Genomic DNA, 19,917 nt, shown 5'->3' with positions numbered 1-19,917 from the left:
TGGCATCCGGGGCTGGGTCAGACCCACCCCCAGATTTCTTCCCTGGCTGTAGGAAGCTCTGCAAACTTCCTCCCCCCCCCCCGGTTCCTGCACCCATCGCTCCTCAGCTGCAGGGGGAGGGATCCCTGTACAGGGAGCTGCTCCCCCATCTGCCCAACCCCTAGGCATCCAGACCCCCCTCATAGTGACACCCTCCTGCCGAGCCTCACCCCCCCTGCACTCAGAACTCCCCCAATGAGCCCCATTCCCTCTTCACCTGAACCACCCGGATCCCCACCCCACCGAGCCCCAACCAGCTGCACCTGGATCCCCATCCCACTGAGCCCCACTCCCCCAGCTTCTGGATTCCCCAATGAGCCCCCCACTGAGCTTTGGCACCCCCCACACACCCAGACCCCTCCCCACTGAGCTCCAACCACCTTCACCTGGACCCCCCTGCAGTGTCCCATTACTGTTGCACCCAGAACCCCCCAGCAAACCCCTGTGCATCCAGATCCCGCCCACACCTGGATTCCCCACTGAACCACCTACACCCGGATTGCCCCACACAGAACCCTGTCAACCCACACCTGGATTCCCCCCACACTAAGCCCCTCCACACTTGGATCCTGCCTTGCTGAGCCTGCCTGCCTGCACCTGGGGCACCTGAAATGGAGGGGCAAGGCCCTGGGGTGTTTCTGGGGCAGGCCCGGTCCTTGTGCTGTGTCAGGGTTGGGTGCAGCCTCACCGCTGAGTCCATGTCCCGGGGGGGGAGTTGCACAGTGATCTCCCACCTCTGTGCAGCCAGTGGCCTGTGCTCCCCACTGCCATGCTGGAACCTCCACATTTATCTGACAAATAAAATTTGCAGAATTTTGAAGATTTTTTAAAATATTGTGCGCAGAATTTTTAATTTTTGGCGCAGAATGCCCTCAGGAGTGTCAGGTGGAAGAGCTTCCATACTGGAGGAAAGTGCCAACCCACGGCCCTCCTCTTTCACCCCAGCTCTAAGGGGAGATAGGTAAGAGTCAGTGGGGACACTGAGGCAGGGACAGGTCAAGGCCAAGGTCGGTCAAAGTGGACACTGATTTTGGGTGCTCCCCTGGAGACACCTACTTTTCCAAGGGGCTGAGCCCCCACAGCTCCCGCTGGACTGGTAGACGTGGTGCAGTCGTGCAAATCAGTCACCCCAAGCTGGGTGGCCCCGAAAGTCTGAGGTCACTTTTGAAAATGTTGGCCTGATGACTAGCCTGGAGTCGCACAGCCAGGCTGGGGCAGAGCCAGGAGCAGCGCCCAGCTTTGAGTCTGAATCGCCATATGTGGCATCACCGAGGCTCAGTCCCGGCGTTAATTCGGAGGGGCGTTCCACACGCCGGTCACAGGAGGCCCTCAGTCCACAGCCCTCATTTCCTTAAACATACCTGTTCTACCTGCTTCCACCACCTCCCCCATCCCCATCACCCTCCCTCTGGGTGAAGACACTTCCCAGACCAGTCCTCCATCTCCGGATCACGACTTCTCCATTTGCCATTCACTGCCCTCCACCAGTATATTGTGGCTAAGTCTATCTCAAGGTCCTGCTCAGAGCATTATTAAATGCTAAGACAGCAAAGCAGCTCGTTCTCATTTTTTGCAAAGGCTGGACGTAATCAGGTGTGGGACCTTTTCCTTGGGGTAGGTCTTACCGAATGTCTGCTGCAGAAATGGGGCAGATACTGGTTTTGATCAAACGTTCCTGGACTGTGCAAGCCACTAATCAATTTTGCGTCATCTGTTAACCAGGATGCAATTGACTAGGACCAACAGGAAGACCTTGGGCCAGATTCAGCCCTTATGTAAGCTGGAGCAATGCCAGCAGTCTTCACCTGTTTGCACCAGGGCAGAATTTGATCCCTTGTACTCTGCAGAGCCACGTGCAGTTCCCCGGGGCCTGGAGATAATTATCAGGGGAAAGCTGATACCTTGGGCTTGGAGAGCGATAGCAGCTCAACTAGTTTGTATTTTCTGAGCCCCACAACCTCTGGATTGCCAAGGGCCCAGGGAGGTGAAAGGAAAGATTCCCATTGTTTCCAGGGGAAGCCGGATCAGGCTTCCAGCTCTTTCCCTCGCCTGCGGCAGAATCTGAGCCATAAGTGTGGCTGTGAAGCTTAATGGGGAAGAACAGATGATGCACCGGGCCGGCCCCTGCAGTCAGCGCTCAGCCAGACCTCCCTTGCAGGCCATTGCCTGGCTGAGGAGGACTTTGGGATCTGGCCCGCTCTGGCTAGCTGAGCGAACTCCTGCCCTAACGATCGGCGCGCATCTCACCTTCTGAGCCTGGACAATCATCTTCCTGACCACCTCCTTGATGTGCGCTTGCCCGTCGATGGGCGGCTGCATGTACACCATGGCCCTGGTGACCCCCCGGTAGGCGGCGGTCTCGGGCCAGCCCAGGTCCAGCTGCGGGATGGAGCGGTCGGATCTCTGGGGCCAGTACTCCAAGGAGGGCGCCAACTCGCCCTCGCCCCCTTGGCTGGTGCAGTCCCCGTCGCTGTCCTCGCCCCCATGGCGTGGGATATACTCCGAACCCGGGTCGTACGTTTCCAGCGACTCCATGATCTTTTTACGCTCCAGCTCGGAGAGGAAGTCCCGGATGTTCTCTTTCTTGAGGACCTCGTAGAAGGCCTCCGGCCCCTTCGAGACCAGGGCTTCCAAAGCCAGTCTCTGCTCCTCACTATAGAAGAACTCCGGCTTGGACTCGCTGGATCTCCAGTTGACATGACTGTCATCCAGACACTGTACCTGGGAGAGAGCCATAGCCCCGGCAACCAGTCAGACACAGAAGGGAGCCGGCGACACCAGTGAACGCTAGCCCCTGACAATAAATAAGGAGTTAATTATTTCCCGGTTTTTAAATAACTTAGCTTTTTTTCTCCTTCTTGCGTTAGACACAGCAGCGGTTCCCCCGTCTCCCTCCTCCGGCTGGCGTGGCTTCTCCACAAAGCGCTCCCACGCTCTGCCTCAAGTCTCCTGCCTCTTGGGCTATTTCCGCTCAGGAGACGCTGACTTGGTTTCTCATTTACTCATCAGCTCTGCCCAGCCCAGGCGACCTCCGTGCAAGACAAAACCAGAGAAAAACGGATTCTTCCTCTGACTCCCAGGTCTCCAATGCTGTAAGCCAGGTGACCGGCGACGCGCTCGCACGCACAGGTGCTTTGATAGTGGCACAATCCCTTTGAATCTTCTACCACCAGATCCACTTCCCTCTCTCCGCCTGCCCTTTCGCACAATGATAATATAGAATAGAATAAAATAAAATAAAATACTAAGGAAAATAACAGTTTAAAACAATCCAGAAAATCGGATAGGCAGCAGCCATGGGGGTTTCTCAGTCCGATCCTTCCTCTCTTTATTTCTCTCTCTCTTGATCTGAAGTTCTCCGAATGGGATCAGCCGTTTTGTTTCCCTGCAGCAAAATCCTGCCTGTTGCTGCCTGATCAGTTTCTCCAGGGCTCCTGGGGCTGGAAGCTGGAGTCTTGTAGGGCTCTTGCCGGTAGGCAGTGTGGAGATAGACAGGTAACAGCAAGAAGGGAAAAGAAAAGGAAAAAAAAAAAAACAGTGATTCATAGCCCCGCCCTGCCCCACCTGCAATCACATGCTGCTGTCTTCAAACATTCCCGATATCTGCCTAGGCCATTAACTCTTTCAGCAGTGCACACACGCCTGCAAAGCCAGCCCTAGGCAGGAGGAGGACAGGAAGCTGATTCATCAGCACTGCGCAGCCCCAGCTCCCAGCACAGCTTCCTGGATCTTGCTTCCCCGAGGCAAAGGAGAGGGGCAGTCGGGGGTTTTCACTCCTGGTTCGTGGACTGCAAGCTCTGTGGGGGTGTTGGTCCAGTGCCCACCTGTGGTCCTAGAACTACCACCAGCTCCTGGGGCGCTGCTGCACCTGAATCATAGAATATCAGGATTGGAAGGGACCTCAGGAGGTCATCTAGTCCAACCCCCTGCTCAAAGCAGGACCAATCCCCAGACAGATTTTTACCCCAGTTGCCTAAATGGCCCCCTCAAGGATTGAACTCACAACCCTGGGTTTAGCAGGCCAATGCTCAAACCACTGAGCTATCCCTCCTGAAAATTGTCCTTTGAAATGGTTATTTGAGTGGAAAATCGGGGGTTTGAGGACAGGGTGGTTTTGAATTGCCATGAAAACAAAACAAAAACAAAACACCCAAAGTGTTTTCAGTGGTTGGCAAAAACTTTTTGGTTTTCATTTAAAAATATGAAAAATCAAAGTTTTCTGCGGCTACCACCCGCACCCCATTTTCTGACTGGGTCTAATTGTTAACCCTTGCTGTACCAAGTACTGCCAATCCTGACGGCAGCATTGGAGCCCAAGGCCGACAGAGCTAACAGGATGAGTCCTTGCCAGCTGAGCTAACAGAGTACCTCCCATAGCTAGTAGCTATAGCAGACTTTTATCTTTTTAGGTGAACCAGCCTCTAAGGGGGGGCAAGAAGTTCATGTGCTTCCTAGAACTTGCTGCAGCAGCAGAGTACATTAAATGAACAATTGGGAGAAAGAAAGACAAAACCCAGGCTCTGTTAATAGACCGGGGCAAACCAAAAGCGTCTAACACACCAGTCCCTTTGGAACTGTTCACTCTGAACTCGGCCAACTCCAAGGCAGCGGTTCTCAACCTTTCCAGACGACTGTCCCCATTTCAGGAGTCTGATTTGTCTTGTGTATCTCAAGTTTCCCCTCACTTAAAAACGACTTCTGTATATTTGTCTGATTTGGGAAGAAGTGTCACAGGCCACTAGTACTAAAATCACGGCCTTTCTCATTTTGTCTGTATGAAATTGTAGTTTGTACTGACTTCACTATGTAGCCTGTTGTAAAACGAGGCAAACAGATGAGTTGAGGTACTCCCTGGAAGACCCCTGCATCCCCCCAGGGTACATGTACCCCTGGTTGAGAACCATGCCCTAAGGCGTTTCAAGAAACAGGGTCCAGTTCTATCACCAGTTCTTCCATGGCCACTTGCGCTGATGTGATTCCAGCTGACAATTCACAGCGGTGTCAATCATTTTGCTCATTGTTCCAGGATAAATGAATAAAATAAAGCACCCTCTCTACCCATGGCGGCAAAGATTCTAGTGTCAGAAGAGAGGCTCACATTGCATCATGCTGCGGGACCTGTCCACGTTTGGCACCCACATCGTGTGTGACGAGGGACCGATGCTTTTAAAGGGTATGGGGAATGGCAATTGCCCGTTGCTGGGGCAGGGGGCATTTCTGATAAACCCACCGCTCCACTGGGAAAGCACGCTAGCACGTTCTGATCTGTTCTAGGCTGGCAAGTAAGAAACCAACTGCTCTGTTACCGGGTGGTGGTGATGATTTGAGGCGTTCCGGTGTCACATCTGATAGCCTGAGCCCTTTGAAACAACTCACCAACGTCGAGTGCTCCCTGGTCAGTTCCCTTAGCAGGTCAATAAGACTTTCTTGCCCCTCGTTCAGAAGATTGGAAATCCAGGATCTCATTCGCTCTCTGTAACATGGGGCGGGAATTACTTCCTTTCACCCACTCTTTGTCTGTATTTGGTCGTTAGGCTGTAAGCTCTTTGGCGCAGGGGCTTTCTCTGTACGAGCGCCTAGCGCAGCGGGACTCTGATCTCGGACGGGGCCTCTCGGTGCTCCCTTAGCCCAAATAAATAATATCTGGCTGTTACAAAACCACCTTAAGACAATACTGTAGCTGGTGTCGTCGTTATGGGACGCCCCTGTTTCCCTTGCAACCCCGACTCAAGCAAGGCGCCTTGAGCTCTTTGGGGCCGGGACGGTCTCTTTTGAATGGGTATGTGCAGCACAAAGGACGTTAGTGGGATTGCACGTGTGGTTTAAGATAGGCACGTGCTTAAATATCTTACTGAATCAGGGCCCTCCGTTTCTTGGCATGGGCCGGTCTAGCCAAAGCTGTTGTAATTGGGTGTATCGAGTGCACTGACGCTTCACCCACGGGAATCAGGTCTGTATGGAGCCCTGTGGCTTTTTGGCTGTATTGAATATCTATTAAATACTTTTTAGAAGGGTGTGTGTGTGTGTGGTTTAAAACATTGACATTAATGCATGTGGGAAAGCTCACAAGGTAGATGATATAATGCCTTTTATTGGACCAACTGCTAAGGGGAAGAGGGATCCATCAGGACATAAAACCTACAATGGGGTCACACGGTCTTGGGGAAGGATCTATTTGAACGAAGCATCAATAGGAGCAGACATGCCCGGTCCAGTGGTCTGATCCCCAGCTCGTGTAAAGCAGCTCCGTTGAAATCCCTGAGCATCTGGCCCTTAGCTTAAAGCTTGAATGTACTGTACTCTGTGGAGTTCGTTAACCCAGGATGCATCGGATGGTGTTATTCTTAATTACTTGTGTTTCCAACGTGCGTAGGAGCCCCAGCCACGGAGCTGGACTGTGCTCTGCTAGGCGCCGGACAGACACACAACAAGCTAGGCTGCCCCAAAGCCCTTACAGTCTAAGACAAGAGACAGCAGGTGGACACAGGCAGACACTGGGGGAGTACAAGGAATCAATGAGAGGGGCTCTAAGCGCACCAGCAACCTAGCAAGTTTCTGGGAGGCTTCATGGCAAAGGAGGGGTGTGGAAGAGGATAACGAGGTGGCCTTGTGGATGTTTAGAGGGTGCTCCTCCCAGGTGGGAGGGGCAACATGGAGCCAGCACCAAGGGGATTGTTTGAAAGTTGGACAGACATCTGGACTCAGGAGCCCAGTTCTACATCTGGGGGTTCAGATCACCACTTTCGGGACTAACCTGTTCATCGGGTACCAAAACACCCATTTGCCCTTAGGTGCCCGTGGGCGAGAAGGGGACCCGTCCAGGCTTTTGTGTCCGCAGTGAAGGATCTGGGTTGGAAGTCAGTGGAGCTACGCCACGTTCTGGCCCTCTGTTTGGGTTCAGTCCCTGCCTGCCCCTGTGTGGGACCCAACCTGCCCCCTTTCTAATGGCCCCATGGTCCGGGCTGTAGCTTGTTTGGAACCGTCCTGCATTCGAGTGTTTGTCGGGGCTCTGAACGCCTCTGCGTGGGGGTGTTTCCTACAACCACCAATTACTTCTGATGATTATTTTATTAGCCACCTACTTGGTAGGGACGAGTTAAAACCATGCCAAGAGCCAGGGCGGGCGCCTGCATGATGTGTGGCCCAGATGAGTGCTGTGATCAGGCGCCCTCCACCCATTTCCGCCGGGCTGCCGCCTTCACCCCTTGCTGGCTCAGCTGAGCTCCGCCCCCGCTGGGTTCGGGAAGGGAAGTTGTCAGTCTGTGCTGCTCGGCTGCAGCTCAGGAGTTCGGTCCTCAGGAATTGGTAGTCGTAGGATTTATTTTTGCCTCGTAGGAATCGATGCCCCCGACCCAAATCCAGGAGCAGCCTGTAGCTCGCCCCAGGGAAGAAGACGATGCCCCTTTAGTTCGGTATGGGCCAGGCCTGGTCTAGCCCTGAGGACATAACGCATCCCACTCCCTGAATAGCCTCCTTGATCCTGCCCCCTTGAAGTCAATGGGAGTTCTAGCACTGACTCCTCGGGATCGGGCCCTTAAATCCTTCCTCCTGCTTACCCGCATCTGCTTTGGCTCGCCCTGCTCTGATTACAGCGGAGAGAGACAGCCAGGGCTGCTTTCCCCTGTGAGCTACAAGTCTTCCCGTCCCTGGCTCCAGGAGGCCAGGCCCCAGGTTTCAGAACCGCACGGCTCTTTCAGCAAACGCAGACAGAGCTGGTAAATGGGACCAGCCTTGGGTCCAGAAAAACTGGAGGCAGTTAGGAGTAAAGGGTGATGCTAATTAGAGGACAGGCCGTTTTGGTTATTCATTAGCTTTTCGTCTGAAACAAAACTGGAAATCGCAAAGCGAAGCATCAATACACGAGGGGCCTGGGATCTGTTCTTAGCTCCGCCACTGACGTGCTGTCTGACCACAGGCCGGTCACTTCGCCTCCCTGCGCCTGAGATTCCCCATCTGAAAAATCCTGGTCTATGGCGAGACTTCGTTAACGCCTGTTTGCAGTTCACTGTGGTGAGAGGAGCTGTGGGTGGGCAGAGCATTATTGTTGTTGCTGCTTCATTACTAGAGCTGGACTAATACCAACATAGCACTTCGCCCTTCTAGAGTGTCGTCGTCCATCCAAGGAGCTCAAAGCCCTTTGCAACCGGTAATTAAAGCAGCTTTTTACAGATGAGGAAATGAGCAATACGGCAGCTTGCTCATGAGCACACAGCAGAGCCAGGACTAGAACACCAGGTTTCCTAATGCCCAGGCCCACCCCAGCTCTAACCATTATGCCATCCTGCCTAGCCTGGGTTTGCTGGCTACAGACGGCTTGTGAGCTGCAGAATCTGGCTCTGAGTCTGCTCACCTGCAAACGGGAGGGCTTGCTTAGCTCAGGTTTTCCCACGGGACTCCAGGATGAGTCTGGCCTGTTCTGTTCTGTTCTTATTTCTAAGTGGCATCTATGCTGCTGCTAGGTCAGTCCTGCTGGGGCTGCCCATGTTACCCCTGCCTGAATATTTAGGGCCCGTCAGTATATGAAATGCTGGGTGTTGTGGGGAGGAGGAAATGGCCTCTTTGCAAAAGTCCTTTAAACAGTCTGTACGAAAATCAGTCATGGGCTGGAAGGATGGAGACCTGTCTCTGCTCCGCCAGTCTGGTTGGCTGGAGAGACTTGGATCCAAAGACCCAATCCAACCACTACTGATGTTCCTGGGAGTGACTCTAGATCGGGGAGTGGCTGAGGATCATAAAGGAGAGGTGGAAATGAGCGTGGGCTACTCCCTACTTTTATTGAAAGGATTAAAAGGTGCGAAGCAGTAGATGGATGTGCTGATATTATCGCCCTTCATTTCTTTCAGTCTGTTCGGCTCTATGATTGCAGCAACAATAAAAAAGAACTCAGTGCCCACGTAAACCCTTAAATAATTGGCCCGCTGGTGCTGGGCCCTTTGGCCTTCTGCCATCAGAGTCACGAGGGGAGCTGCTGGGTGCTGATTCGGTTCCAATGATGATCACAGGGCCAGGGTGATGCCCCAGCTGTGATGGTTTTGAGTCAGGACACGGGGGGCTGTAATCCTTTGTTCTAATTTTGGTGGGTGGGTTCAGTCTGTGGGTGCTGGAGGCCCGTGATGTGCAGGAGGTTGGACTAGCCGATCTGATGGTCCCTTCTGGCCTGAAACTCCATGACATTGGCAATCACACCGCACCCTGCCAGTCCTGATCGTAACGAACGGCTGGAGTGATGCTAAAGTGGGTTAGGAGAGTTCCGGAGAGGACCAGGATGGCTCAGAAAACTGTTATTAGACCATTGCCTCTATCGATGACACTTATCTGCTTCCTGCCCTCCCACTGCCATAGTAGCTAAGCACCCCACAGTCGTTCATGTAATAATCCTCATAATACCCCTCTGAGGCAGGGCAGTGCTATTATCCCCATTGTACGGAGGGGGAAACTGAGGCCCAGCGAGGCGAAACAACTTGCCCATGGTCACACATCTGTGGCAGAGCAGGGAAGTGAACTCCAGGTCCTCTAGATCCTAGGCTAGTGCCCCTAACCACCAAGCCATCCCGCCTGTCTTTCATCGCTAAGCTTCTGGTTCAAATCCAGCCCAGGCCAGTAGTGACCAAACGTTGCTATCCAATGGCCGGGGCGGGGCTTGGTCCAGTTCCCAAAGACAAGAGTCCCCATTACCAAAACTCTGATTGGCAGCCCAGGATTCCAAGGGGGTTCCAAAGAGGATGGATCTAGACTGTTCTCAGTGGTACCTGATGACAGAACAAGGAGTAACGGTCTCAAGTTGCAGTGGGGGAGGTTTAGGTTGGATATTAGGAAAAACTATTTCACTAGGAGGGTGATGAAGCACTGGAATAGGTTCCCTAGGGAGGTGGTGGAATCTCCTTCCTTAGAGGTTTTTAAGGTCAGGCTTGACAAAGCCCTGGCTGGGATGATTTAGTTGGGAATTGGTCCTGCTTTGAGCAGGAGGTGGGACTAGACCTCCTGAGGTCCCTTCCAACCCTGATATTCTATGATTCTATGAATGATACTTCACCCTCCCTGCCTTCACAGGCGTCCCTCTGGGCAGGGCTGAAGCTTGCTCGGTAGCAGCTCTGCGGGCAATCAGGACCCAGTTCTGTTCTCAGGCCTGCGGGTGGAGCTCCCGTGCGAGCCCTTCTGGGGAAAGGGTTTTTTCTGGTCATGCTGCGGCTCCCTTCGCCTGGACCGGCTCCGCTGCCGGGTGCTCTCGGCAGGGTCGAGCTGCTTCTCTCCGTGTCGTTGCAGATGCCGTCAGCTGCGTCGATCCCGACGAGTGCGTCCGAGTGTGCGGGTCCGAGGTGGGCTGCTCCAACATCGCTTACCCCAAGCTGGTGGTCGAACTGATGCCCAGTGGTAAGTCTGGGCTGTACTGCTGGCAGTGCCAGGCCATGCCGACTGTCTTGTGTGTCCTGTGTGTGTGTGTGTGTGGGGGGGGGGGGTGGGGGGGCTGCTTCCCTTTTCCAGCCATGCCCAAGGGAGCTCTCTGCCAACAGCAAAACCCCTGATGGCCTTGGGGCTTCCACTGGAGGGTTCCAAATGAGGAAGCGGAAAGCGTGACGACGGGGAATTAGCCTGGCTGTTCCAGCCCCTGGCAGGATTACAGCAGCGTCCTTCCTAGGCACTGATAACAGTCGCCTCTTGGTTTCCATTGCTGCAAAACCACAGGCCATTGAAATAAGTGCCCGGTCGAACCCAGGAGGACAACGTGTGGTGGGGGAATGGGCTCTCCCTCCTGTAGCGAGGTCAGCAGTCCCTTCCGCGCTTGGGTGAGCCAGGCCAGGAATCAGGGGAACCTCACGCAGCTAGAAACACAGCCTGTGTCTGCGTCCAGAGCCCTCCCTTTATCCCCCTTGCTCCTCCCTGGCCCTGTCTCTTCTCTCCCGCCAAGGACGTTGTACCTGTGTTGCACTGATTCTCACTTCGGGGGCGGAGGTGGGCCAAGTAGCCGGTTTATAATACCTGGCCCCACAGGTCCCAGTCCCCAAGAGGGCAGGTTAGCCTGTCACCCCTCGGGGGTGACATCCAGCACCATGGATGCATTGGCAGGAACAGGTGTCCAGCCAGTATATAAGAATCCTTTGTCATAGAATCATAGAATATCAGGGTTGGAAGGGACCTCAGGAGGTCATCTAGTCCAGCCCGCTGTTCAAAGCAGGACCAATCCCCAACTAAATCATCCTAGCCAGGGCTTTGTCAAGCCTGACCTTAAAAACCTCTAAGGATGGAGATTCCACCACCTCCCTAGGGAACCCATTCCAGTGCTTCACCACCCTCCTAGTGAAATAGTGTTTCCTAATATCCAACCTAGGCCTCCCCCACAGCAACGTGAGACCATTGCTCCTTGTTCTGTCATCTGCCACCACTGAGAACAGTCTAGATCCATCCTCTTTGGAACCCTACTTCAGGTAGTTGATGGCGGCTATCAAATCCCCCCTCACTCTTCTCTTCTGCAGACTAAACAAGCCCAGTTCCCTCAGCCTCTCCTCGTAAGTCATGTGCTCCAGCCCCTAATCATTTTAGTTGCCCTCCACTGGACTCTCTCCAATTTGCCCATGTCCTTTCTGTAGTGGGGGGCCCAAAACTGGATGCAATACTCCAGACGAATAGAGGGGAATAATCACTTCCCTCGATCTGCTGGCAATTCTCCTACTAATGCAGCCCAATATGCTGTTAGCCGTCTTGGCAACAAGGGCACACTGCTGACTCATATCCAGCTTCTCGTCCACTGTAATCCCCAGGTCCTTTTCTGCAGAACTGCCGCTTAGCCAGTCGGTCCCCAGCCTGTAGCCGTGCGTTGGATTCTTCCGTCCTAAGTGCAGGACTCTGCACTTGTCCTTGTTGAACCTCATCAGATTTCTTTTGGCCCAATCCTCCAATTTGTCTAGGTCACTCTGGACCCTATCCCTACCCTCCAGCGTGTCTACCTCTCCCCCCAGCTTAGTGTTATCCACGAACTTGCTGAGGGGGCAATCCATCCCATCATCCAGGTCATTAATCTTTATTTAATGCCTCTCACATGAGGACCTCAAAGCCCTTTACAGACGTGGGAGCGGTCTCAGCTCTCGTGTTAGGGGCAGGGAACCTGAGGTACAGCTGGTTAATGGCAGTGTTGGGAATAGAACCCTGGTGTCCTGGCTCAGAGCAACCTGCTGTAACCACTAGGCAATCCTCCGATGAATGAGTACCATGCCGTGAGGCCAGCTGAGATCTTAGAAAGTGAGCTCCAGCCTGCTCTTTGTGGAAATTAATGCTCCCATGGTACTTTCCAGAAGTGCTAGAGATTGGCCACTCACTGCTGTACGGCATGCTAACCGGGCTGCTGCCTCCCTCCCCAGAGCTGGCTGCATTTCAGTGGTACTGTGTGTATGTCGTTTTTATAGCTCACTAGTGTTGTTATTTACATGATGGTATCACCCAGGGATCAGAGCCCCATTGCCTGAAGTGCTGTCCACGCGAAGAGCTCACAATTTAAACCCACACAGCCTGATCCCAGGCCCAGACAAGTCAATGGAAAGAGTGTGGGCTTTGGATCAGAGCCGTATCACGGCTCCTTTGAGATGAAACCTGAAGTCCGATGGTCCTTCTCTTTCTCCTCCAGGGCTGCGAGGGTTAATGATTGCAGTGATGATGGCTGCCCTGATGTCCTCCCTGACCTCCGTATTCAACAGCAGCAGCACCCTCTTCACCATGGACATCTGGAAGAAGATCCGGCGGAATGCCAAGGAGCGGGAGCTGCTGCTGGTGGGAAGGTAGGGGCCGGGGTGGGGAGGAGGGTAACAGAGCCAGACAGACATTTTCCTTTGCATGGTGAAGCCTATTAAGTAACTGCTCACAGCAGGGCTGCAAAACCCTGTGGTTATGAAGGGGTGATTAGTATTTTATTATTTATTATGATTTCATTGATAAAAGTGGTGCAAGAGCAAGTGGTGCTTTAAAAGTAGCTAAAAGGGCTTGGGCCTGATGGTGTGAATCAGGAGTGACTCCACTTAAGTCAAAAGGGTTCCACCAGTGTAAATCAGGAGTGACTCCACGTCAGCCAATAGAGGGTATACCAGTGTGTAAATCAGGAGTGACTCCACTTAAGTCAATGGAATTATACTAGTGTAAAACCAGGATAAGCAAGAATAGTATTGAGCCCCTGATTTTCCCTTTTCTATTGTACTGTGCTTAGGACAGGGAATGTTTCATTGAGGAGGAAAGCGTATGGCTAACCTATTTCCTTTGTGTGATGGGGAGGGCCCTCTGAGAACTGGGAACCAGGCAGAATGCAGGTGACAGTAATAATAAAGGAATCTAGGTCATCACTTCAGAAGGGTTAGTTCTTAAATTCGTCTACGCTTTGTTGTGAATGTTTGCGCTGGTGATGGATCGATGGCTCTGGAGATGAAATCCTCTGATTTCCCCCCTCCCCCTCTCTGGGCCTCACCCCCGACCTGGAAGCCCTCCCATGAAGGCTGAGGGGGTAGTGCCGTCTCCCCAGCTCTCTCCCTGCACACGGGGAAGGTGCTATGAAATGCAGAGTGCTCTGGTGTGCTAACAATATGATGTTCGTGTTGCTAATGGAGCAAGTGACTCAGCTTCGGATGGTTCCTACAGCCAAGCTGGTCAGGTGGTCTCTCCTGTTTTCCCCCTGCACATTCCCATTTCCTGACTCATCCCTCAGTGGCACCCATGCCTCAGTTTACCTGCCTGTAAAATGGGTATAATGACACCGAAGCCACGCTCACAAATGCCTTGTGAGCACAATTAATTACTGCTTGCGAAGTGCTTTGATGGCCCCAGGTTGAAAGGTGTTCCCTCAATGCACATGGTAATTGCTAATCCATTATGCTGGCCCATTTTACTGGGCTCCCTGTGCCAATTGAGTGCTAGACAACTCCTTGTAAACCCAGCCCCATTTCCTGTGGCTGGTGGTGCGGGTGCCAAGTCAGCCTCCTTGGCATTATCGTCGTCGGAGACACTTGATGGCAGGGCGAGCGATGCCAGGCGGTGGGCTGGCGGCACAACAGGGCAGGTGGCTTCCCGCGGCAGTTGTAACATGTCGCTGGCTGGAGATGGAGCCTGGCTCCATCCGGGGCAACTCATCTGATCCCATGCCACAGCCCCGCTGGCCCTGAGCTTAGCTCGCCTGGCACCAGTGGGAGTAAGGCTGCCAGGGCTGATTACAGACAGCCTCCGTTCAGAAGACTGGGGGCACATCCTGCTGCTCCCTTGGGTCCTGGGCTGAACCGGGCAGCACCTTGCGCCTTTTCCTGGAGAGTCCCCACTGTCTCTGCCCCTTGGGAGCTCTGGGAGCCAAGGCCCTGAGGATGTGGGTCCCTGCGATGGCTCCCCGGGTAGGGCTGGTGCACGCTACCTTCCCTCTGTCCCTGGGATGGATGAACCTGCCCCTGAGACGCCGTAGCAAAGGGCGTAACTATGGCCCTGATTGCGATCTCACTCACACCCATGGCCACCTCCCAGCACAGATTGCGGATGGGGGTCCTAACCACCTCCAGAGAGGGGCTGTGGACAGCCAGTGTGAGTTACAGCAGCTGCCAGATTCCGGATACACTCTCCCTACAGGAGAGGTTCTCCCACCACTCTAGGTAATCCACCTCCCAAGAGACGGTAGCTAGGTCAATGGAAGAACTCTCGCGCCGTCTATGCCGGCGGTTAGGTTGATTTCACCGATGTGGATTTTTCAGGCCCCTGAGCCACGTAGCTGGGTTGACCTGACTTTTTAGTGAAGACCTGGTCTTAAAGTTAGCTTTCCCCTCCTCCCTCCGGTCGTGCGCTGAATGCAGCTCTCCCAGACCATGGAGGTTAGTTGCATTCACAGTGTTGCCAAACCCCCATGCATTTAAAAACCATGAGATTTAAAAAATAATAAAGGTGAAGGTCTTGATTTGCGTTCTGGTTTCCGAGCTGTCAGGGGGCATGTTTTCAAGATTTTCTCTGCAACCTGGAGGGCTAGGAACCTAGTTTGTTTTAAATGTGAGCGGAGAGTCTCATGTAGTCACCTGGGGCTTTAAGAAAAAACACCAAATGTTGTGAGTGTAGACACCACCGCATATATCTGAAAAAACCCTACAGCCATGTGTCTTTTCCTGTGTTCCCACTAACCCCCTATGATTAATCAGAGCCAAATAATTTAAAAATACCAGTGTATTTTCTGAGTGGTAGCCGTGTTAATCTGTATCAGCAAAAAGAACAGGAGTACTTGTGGCACCTTAGAGACTAACAAATTTATTTGAGCATAAGCTTTCGTGGGCTAAAACCCACTTCATTGGATGCATGCAGTGGAAAATACAGTAGGAAGATATATATACACACAGAGAACATGAAAAAATGGGTGTTGCTATACCAACTATGACGAGAGTAATCAGTTAAGGTGGGCTATTGCCAGCAGGAGAATAAAAACTTTTGTAGTGATAATCAGGATGGCCCATTTCCAACAGTTGACAAGAAGGTTTGAGCATTGGCCTGCTAAACCCAGGGTTGTGAGTTCAATCCTTGAGGGGGCCATTTAGGGATCTGGGGTAAAAATCTGTCTGGGGATTGGTCCTGCTTTGAGCAGGGGTTTGGACTAGATGACCTCCTGAGGTCCCTTCCAACCCTGAGATTCTATGACTCTACTACTAAAAAATGGTGTGAGTAACAGTAGGGAAAAAAATTAGCATGGGGAAATAGTTTTACTTTGTGTAATGACCCATCCACTCCCAGTCTTTATTCAAGCCTAATTTAATGGTGTTAAATTTGCAGATTAATTCCAATTCTGCAGTTTCTTGTTGGAGTCTGTTTTTGAAGTTTTTTTGTTGGAGTATTGCGACTTTGAAGCTGTTTGTTTACTACTTGCACTTCTCTCAGCTCTGACACTAAAACTGGCCTAGTCAATTTCACCTCTGTTTATAGTCAGTTTCACTTTGTGGTTTTCTTGGGCTAACACAGTGCTGCAGTTTAGGGGTTGCAAACAATACTGAGAGAGGCGTATTTATTTTTAAACCGCAAGCATGTTTCCATATGAATTTTAAAAAGAAAACACATGGATGGCAACATTTTTTTTTTTTCATCCTTGGCTTTTCATCAGTGTGTTTTTTACCAAACCTAAATTTGGAAAGCTGTCTGGTGGGGCCCTTTTATACCACGGCCCAGCTTTTGCAAATGACCATGTACTTTCACCTGTAAATGTGCGGGGACAATTCCCCGGGCTGGTCCATCCAACTGAGACAAGATCTGATGAAACAGGAACATACCTCGCCTAATTGTTTTTCTTTCGTCTATTTTTGTACTTGTGACAATCAATTTGCTGGTGGTGCGTGAGCAGAAAGAGAGAGGCTAGAAAATGAAGTAACTAATGTTCCTGCAAATTAAGACGCTGTCATTAAAAACCATGCAACAAAAGGAAGCCTGGGGATGAGGCCTCCGCCTGCTAGATGATTCAACTTATTTGCTTAGCTCTTTCACAATGTTTTGATTAATTCTGGGCCAATAATACTGCCAACTCGGCATGGCTTATCCTAGGGAATCTGTGCCGCATAACTTAGTGTAGTAATAGTGATGTTATGTTGCAGTCACATAACACCTTTCATCAGAGGATGGTTAAGTGCTGTAAAAAATTATGAATCTGCCGCTGTGGTTAGATGAGGGAAAAGGAAGTCAGGGATCCCTGGGTCTTATTCTTGGCTCTTCTGTTGATGGGTGTAAGTGGCTTAACCTCTCTTCCCTCACTATTACTTACCAGGGGCACTGTGAAGCTTAATTTTTTGTTTTTGTTGTGTAAAATACTTCAGGATCTTGGGATGAAAGTGTAATTGTTTGTTTTCTGACTGTTCCTTGCAGTGGAGGAAGATCCGGGACCTGTCACTGGTAACGTGACAAGAATGCACGTCTCTTATGTACATTTACACACGTTATTGGGCTCAATCCATTGTTCGTGTAGCATGGTGTGTTTCCTAGGTTGGGGGTTTTTGGCCTAAGAGATGGGGCTTCCCCAGCTTCCCTGGAGATACCAGCCGTTCCAATACCACGGTGATGGGCACGATATAACATAGCTCGATTGTAAGCTGTTTGGCGCAGGAACTGTCTGTTCTGTGTTTGTCCAGCACCGGGCACAACAAGGTCCTGGTGCATGACTAGTGTTCCTAGGTGCTCTGATAAGACAAGTAATCATTAATCATAATAGATAGGCAGGTGGGCAGACAGAGAGATCGACTGTGCTTTGTGGATACACTATACAATCCACTGTATCACTTCCAGGGAATACTTCCTAAGATTCAGGCTATAAATTCCCTTTCTTAATGTCACTCCATTCCCCCTACCTCCACCCCCATGGATCACACTCATGTCTCTCATTCTTGGCCGTTTACATCTTTCCACTGCTCGTAGCCTGTTACTCTATCTCTCTTAGTCATCACTTAGCCAGTGATTTAGATTTAGCTCTCTTGGTCTTGCTTTGTAAGCCAGTCCGCCCGGCCCTCCCTCCCCCTTGTCATCCTTCTTGTGCTTCTCTGAATTCCCTCTAGTTCCCCCATCCCTTTCGGATACCGAGGCTCCCCGAGCTGGGGTGCGGTCTTCCCCGTGCGATTGCACAACGCCGCGAATCACGATGATTAAGAATGACACACCTGGGGGGGGGCTTTCAGAGCTTTATCAGCACTAACGAGCAGATGACTAAACACAAGGTGATGCGATGGGCACAGACAAACCCCGCTGGGGGAATTCAGGCCAGAGCATGCCTCAAAGAGTCAGAAAGTCAAGTGTGCCGGAGCCGGGGAGAGGAATAGAGGGTTGCTGCATGGATGAGGCACTGGTATGTTTCATGGCACTCAGGATGGAGTGGAATTACCCGAGGCAGGTTTGCTCAGAGCTGTAACAGGAGAACGCTGCTTTGACACTAGGATGAGACCTAACCCCCTTAGGGTCTGTCTACACTGCAGTTAAAATCTGCGGCTGGCCCATGCTCAGGCTCATGGGGCTCGGGCTAAGGGGCAGTTTAAGTGCAGTGTAGATGTTCGGGCTCGGGCTGGTGCACGGGCACTAGGACCATTGCGAGGTGAGCTACAGTGCAGTTAACCAGCCCCTTAGCCCAGGCCCCGTGAGCCCCGGTCAGCTGCAGGTGTCTAATTGCAGTGTAGACCTACCCTTAGACATCACCTGGGCAGGCCCCGCTGCTGGCCTGCCCTTTTTATCTGCATTGCTCTGTGCTGCCGGGTGAGAGAACCTGGGTTTGAGTCCTGATCCGAGCCACCGTCTCCCTGACGCAGCGCCGCAGAGCGCAAGGAGAAAGCATGCCACTCAGTGGCGCCCACTGCTGGCTGATCCAGTAGCAGCACCGATGAGTCCAGCGCCAGCCCGCCTCTGCCCGAAGGATGCGGTCTCTGGGTGCGTCTGCACTGCAAACCAAGGTGGAACTGTAGCCCGGGTAGCTTTAATCTAGCTAGTGTGGGCAATTGCAGTGAAGATGTGGTGGCATAGACGTGGCAGCATCCCAACTACGTACCCAGAGTCCCCAGTGGGCTTATACTGGGGTGGCAAGCCCATGCCACCACGTCCTCACTACAGTATGTTACAGGGCGGAATCATTCCCGCTCTCTGGGGTATCTAAGCCCTGCGCAGGGGTGGGGGAGGATAAAACCTCCTGCACCTGTTCTGTGGATAAATGGGGTAGTTCAGGGCCTAGGAGACAGACTCCCCCTGCCCTGCAGGACCCAGGGCCTCCTGGGGAAGGGGTTTCCCCCACAGGATCTTGTCCCTCGAGCTACATGTTTGTCAGGGATCTGAGGGGTTGAAAGCTGCAGTTTAGTGAACAGCGAGTGAAACCAGAGCAGCTGGGCAGCGTGGGGGGTGCTGGCTGGGCAGGGGGTGGCGAGCAGAAGAGGTGCATGGGTGGGAGGTGGTAGATGACTGGAGCAGTGCAGGTGCTGAGCATGGACTGGGGGCGAGAGCTAACGGGAGCTCGAGTTTTCCTGCGCTAGGAGAGCCTCTCCTTGGATGCCTGGGGAGTGTGGATTACGAGGGGCGGGAGGGGAAACAGGCACAGAGGCAGGACGAGACTTGCCCAAAGTCGCCAGGTGGTTGGCCCAGTGGCTGGGCCACTAGACTAGGACTTGGGGCTTGAATTCCCTGCGCTGCCCCAGACTTCCTGGGTGACCTTGGGTGAGTCACTTAGCCTCTCCGGGCCTCAGCCCCCAGCTGTACAATGGGGGTAATAGCCTCCCGGGGCGTTGGGAGGATATACACGTTAAGGATTGAGGTGCTCACGCACTACAGGAACGGGGTCTAGAGACGCACCGATGACAGACGGGCCTGGCTGGGAATAGAGCCCAGGTTCCCTGAGGCCTAGTCCTGGCCACTAGCCCCTGCTGCTTCCTGAAAGGGTGGGTGGATGTTCAGCCCTCCAGGCCTCTCCACACCCCACTGTTGGTTCTCCACAGGGAACGTGGCTTAACCCCGCGGGAAGCCCTCAAATTCGATCATTGAGAGGCTCACATTGAAAATCTTCCCATTCGGCTCCTTTGGGCCGATCACGGGACTGAGGAGAGAATGGCTGCGCCATGCGGCTCCACCCAGCCGAGCCCAGTGCATGAACCATCGGATAGGAATTCCCAAGGGGCTGATCAGAGACCCTTGTCCATCCGTCAGGGGAGTTTTATGGGCACTAGGACTGCGGGACTGGGCCCTTCGTCTAGGGTAACGTTTTCGAAAGTGCCCAAGTGGCTAACAAGCCTAAATCCAAGGCCTCTAAGTCACCTGGACACTTTGGAACATGTTAACCGGAGCTGATGTCTTTTAAAAATGTAGCACTTGTCCAGGGCCGGCTCTGGCTTTTTCGCCGCCCCAGGCGAAAAAGCCTCCGGCCGCCCCCCCCCCCGCGGGGGG

The 19,917-nt window shown here is 52.7% G+C and overlaps 2 protein-coding genes across 2 annotated transcripts in view; one reads left to right on the top strand and one right to left on the bottom strand.

The window, feature by feature from the left end:
• Nucleotides 1-2,775, bottom strand: part of FAM83G (family with sequence similarity 83 member G) — a 30,579-nt gene extending 27,804 nt beyond the window's left edge. Inside the window, exon 1 of the mRNA XM_024215044.1 lies at nucleotides 2,287-2,775. Within this exon, the coding sequence (XP_024070812.1) occupies nucleotides 2,287-2,775 (489 nt within the window). The remainder of the gene's footprint in view (nucleotides 1-2,286) is intronic.
• SLC5A10 (solute carrier family 5 member 10) overlaps nucleotides 1-19,917 on the top strand; it is an 87,996-nt gene that overhangs the window by 59,084 nt on the left and 8,995 nt on the right. The window contains exons 10-11 of the mRNA XM_026650814.2: nucleotides 10,303-10,410; nucleotides 12,656-12,806. Of these exons, the coding sequence (XP_026506599.2) occupies nucleotides 10,303-10,410; nucleotides 12,656-12,806 (259 nt within the window). The remainder of the gene's footprint in view (nucleotides 1-10,302; nucleotides 10,411-12,655; nucleotides 12,807-19,917) is intronic.

This window comes from Terrapene carolina, unplaced genomic scaffold (genome assembly GCF_002925995.2).
Source record: "Terrapene carolina triunguis isolate 2854851 unplaced genomic scaffold, T_m_triunguis-2.0 Scaffold93, whole genome shotgun sequence".
In the NCBI taxonomy this organism is placed as follows: Eukaryota; Metazoa; Chordata; order Testudines; family Emydidae; genus Terrapene; species Terrapene triunguis.
This window is presented reverse-complemented; position numbering and strand designations above follow the sequence as displayed.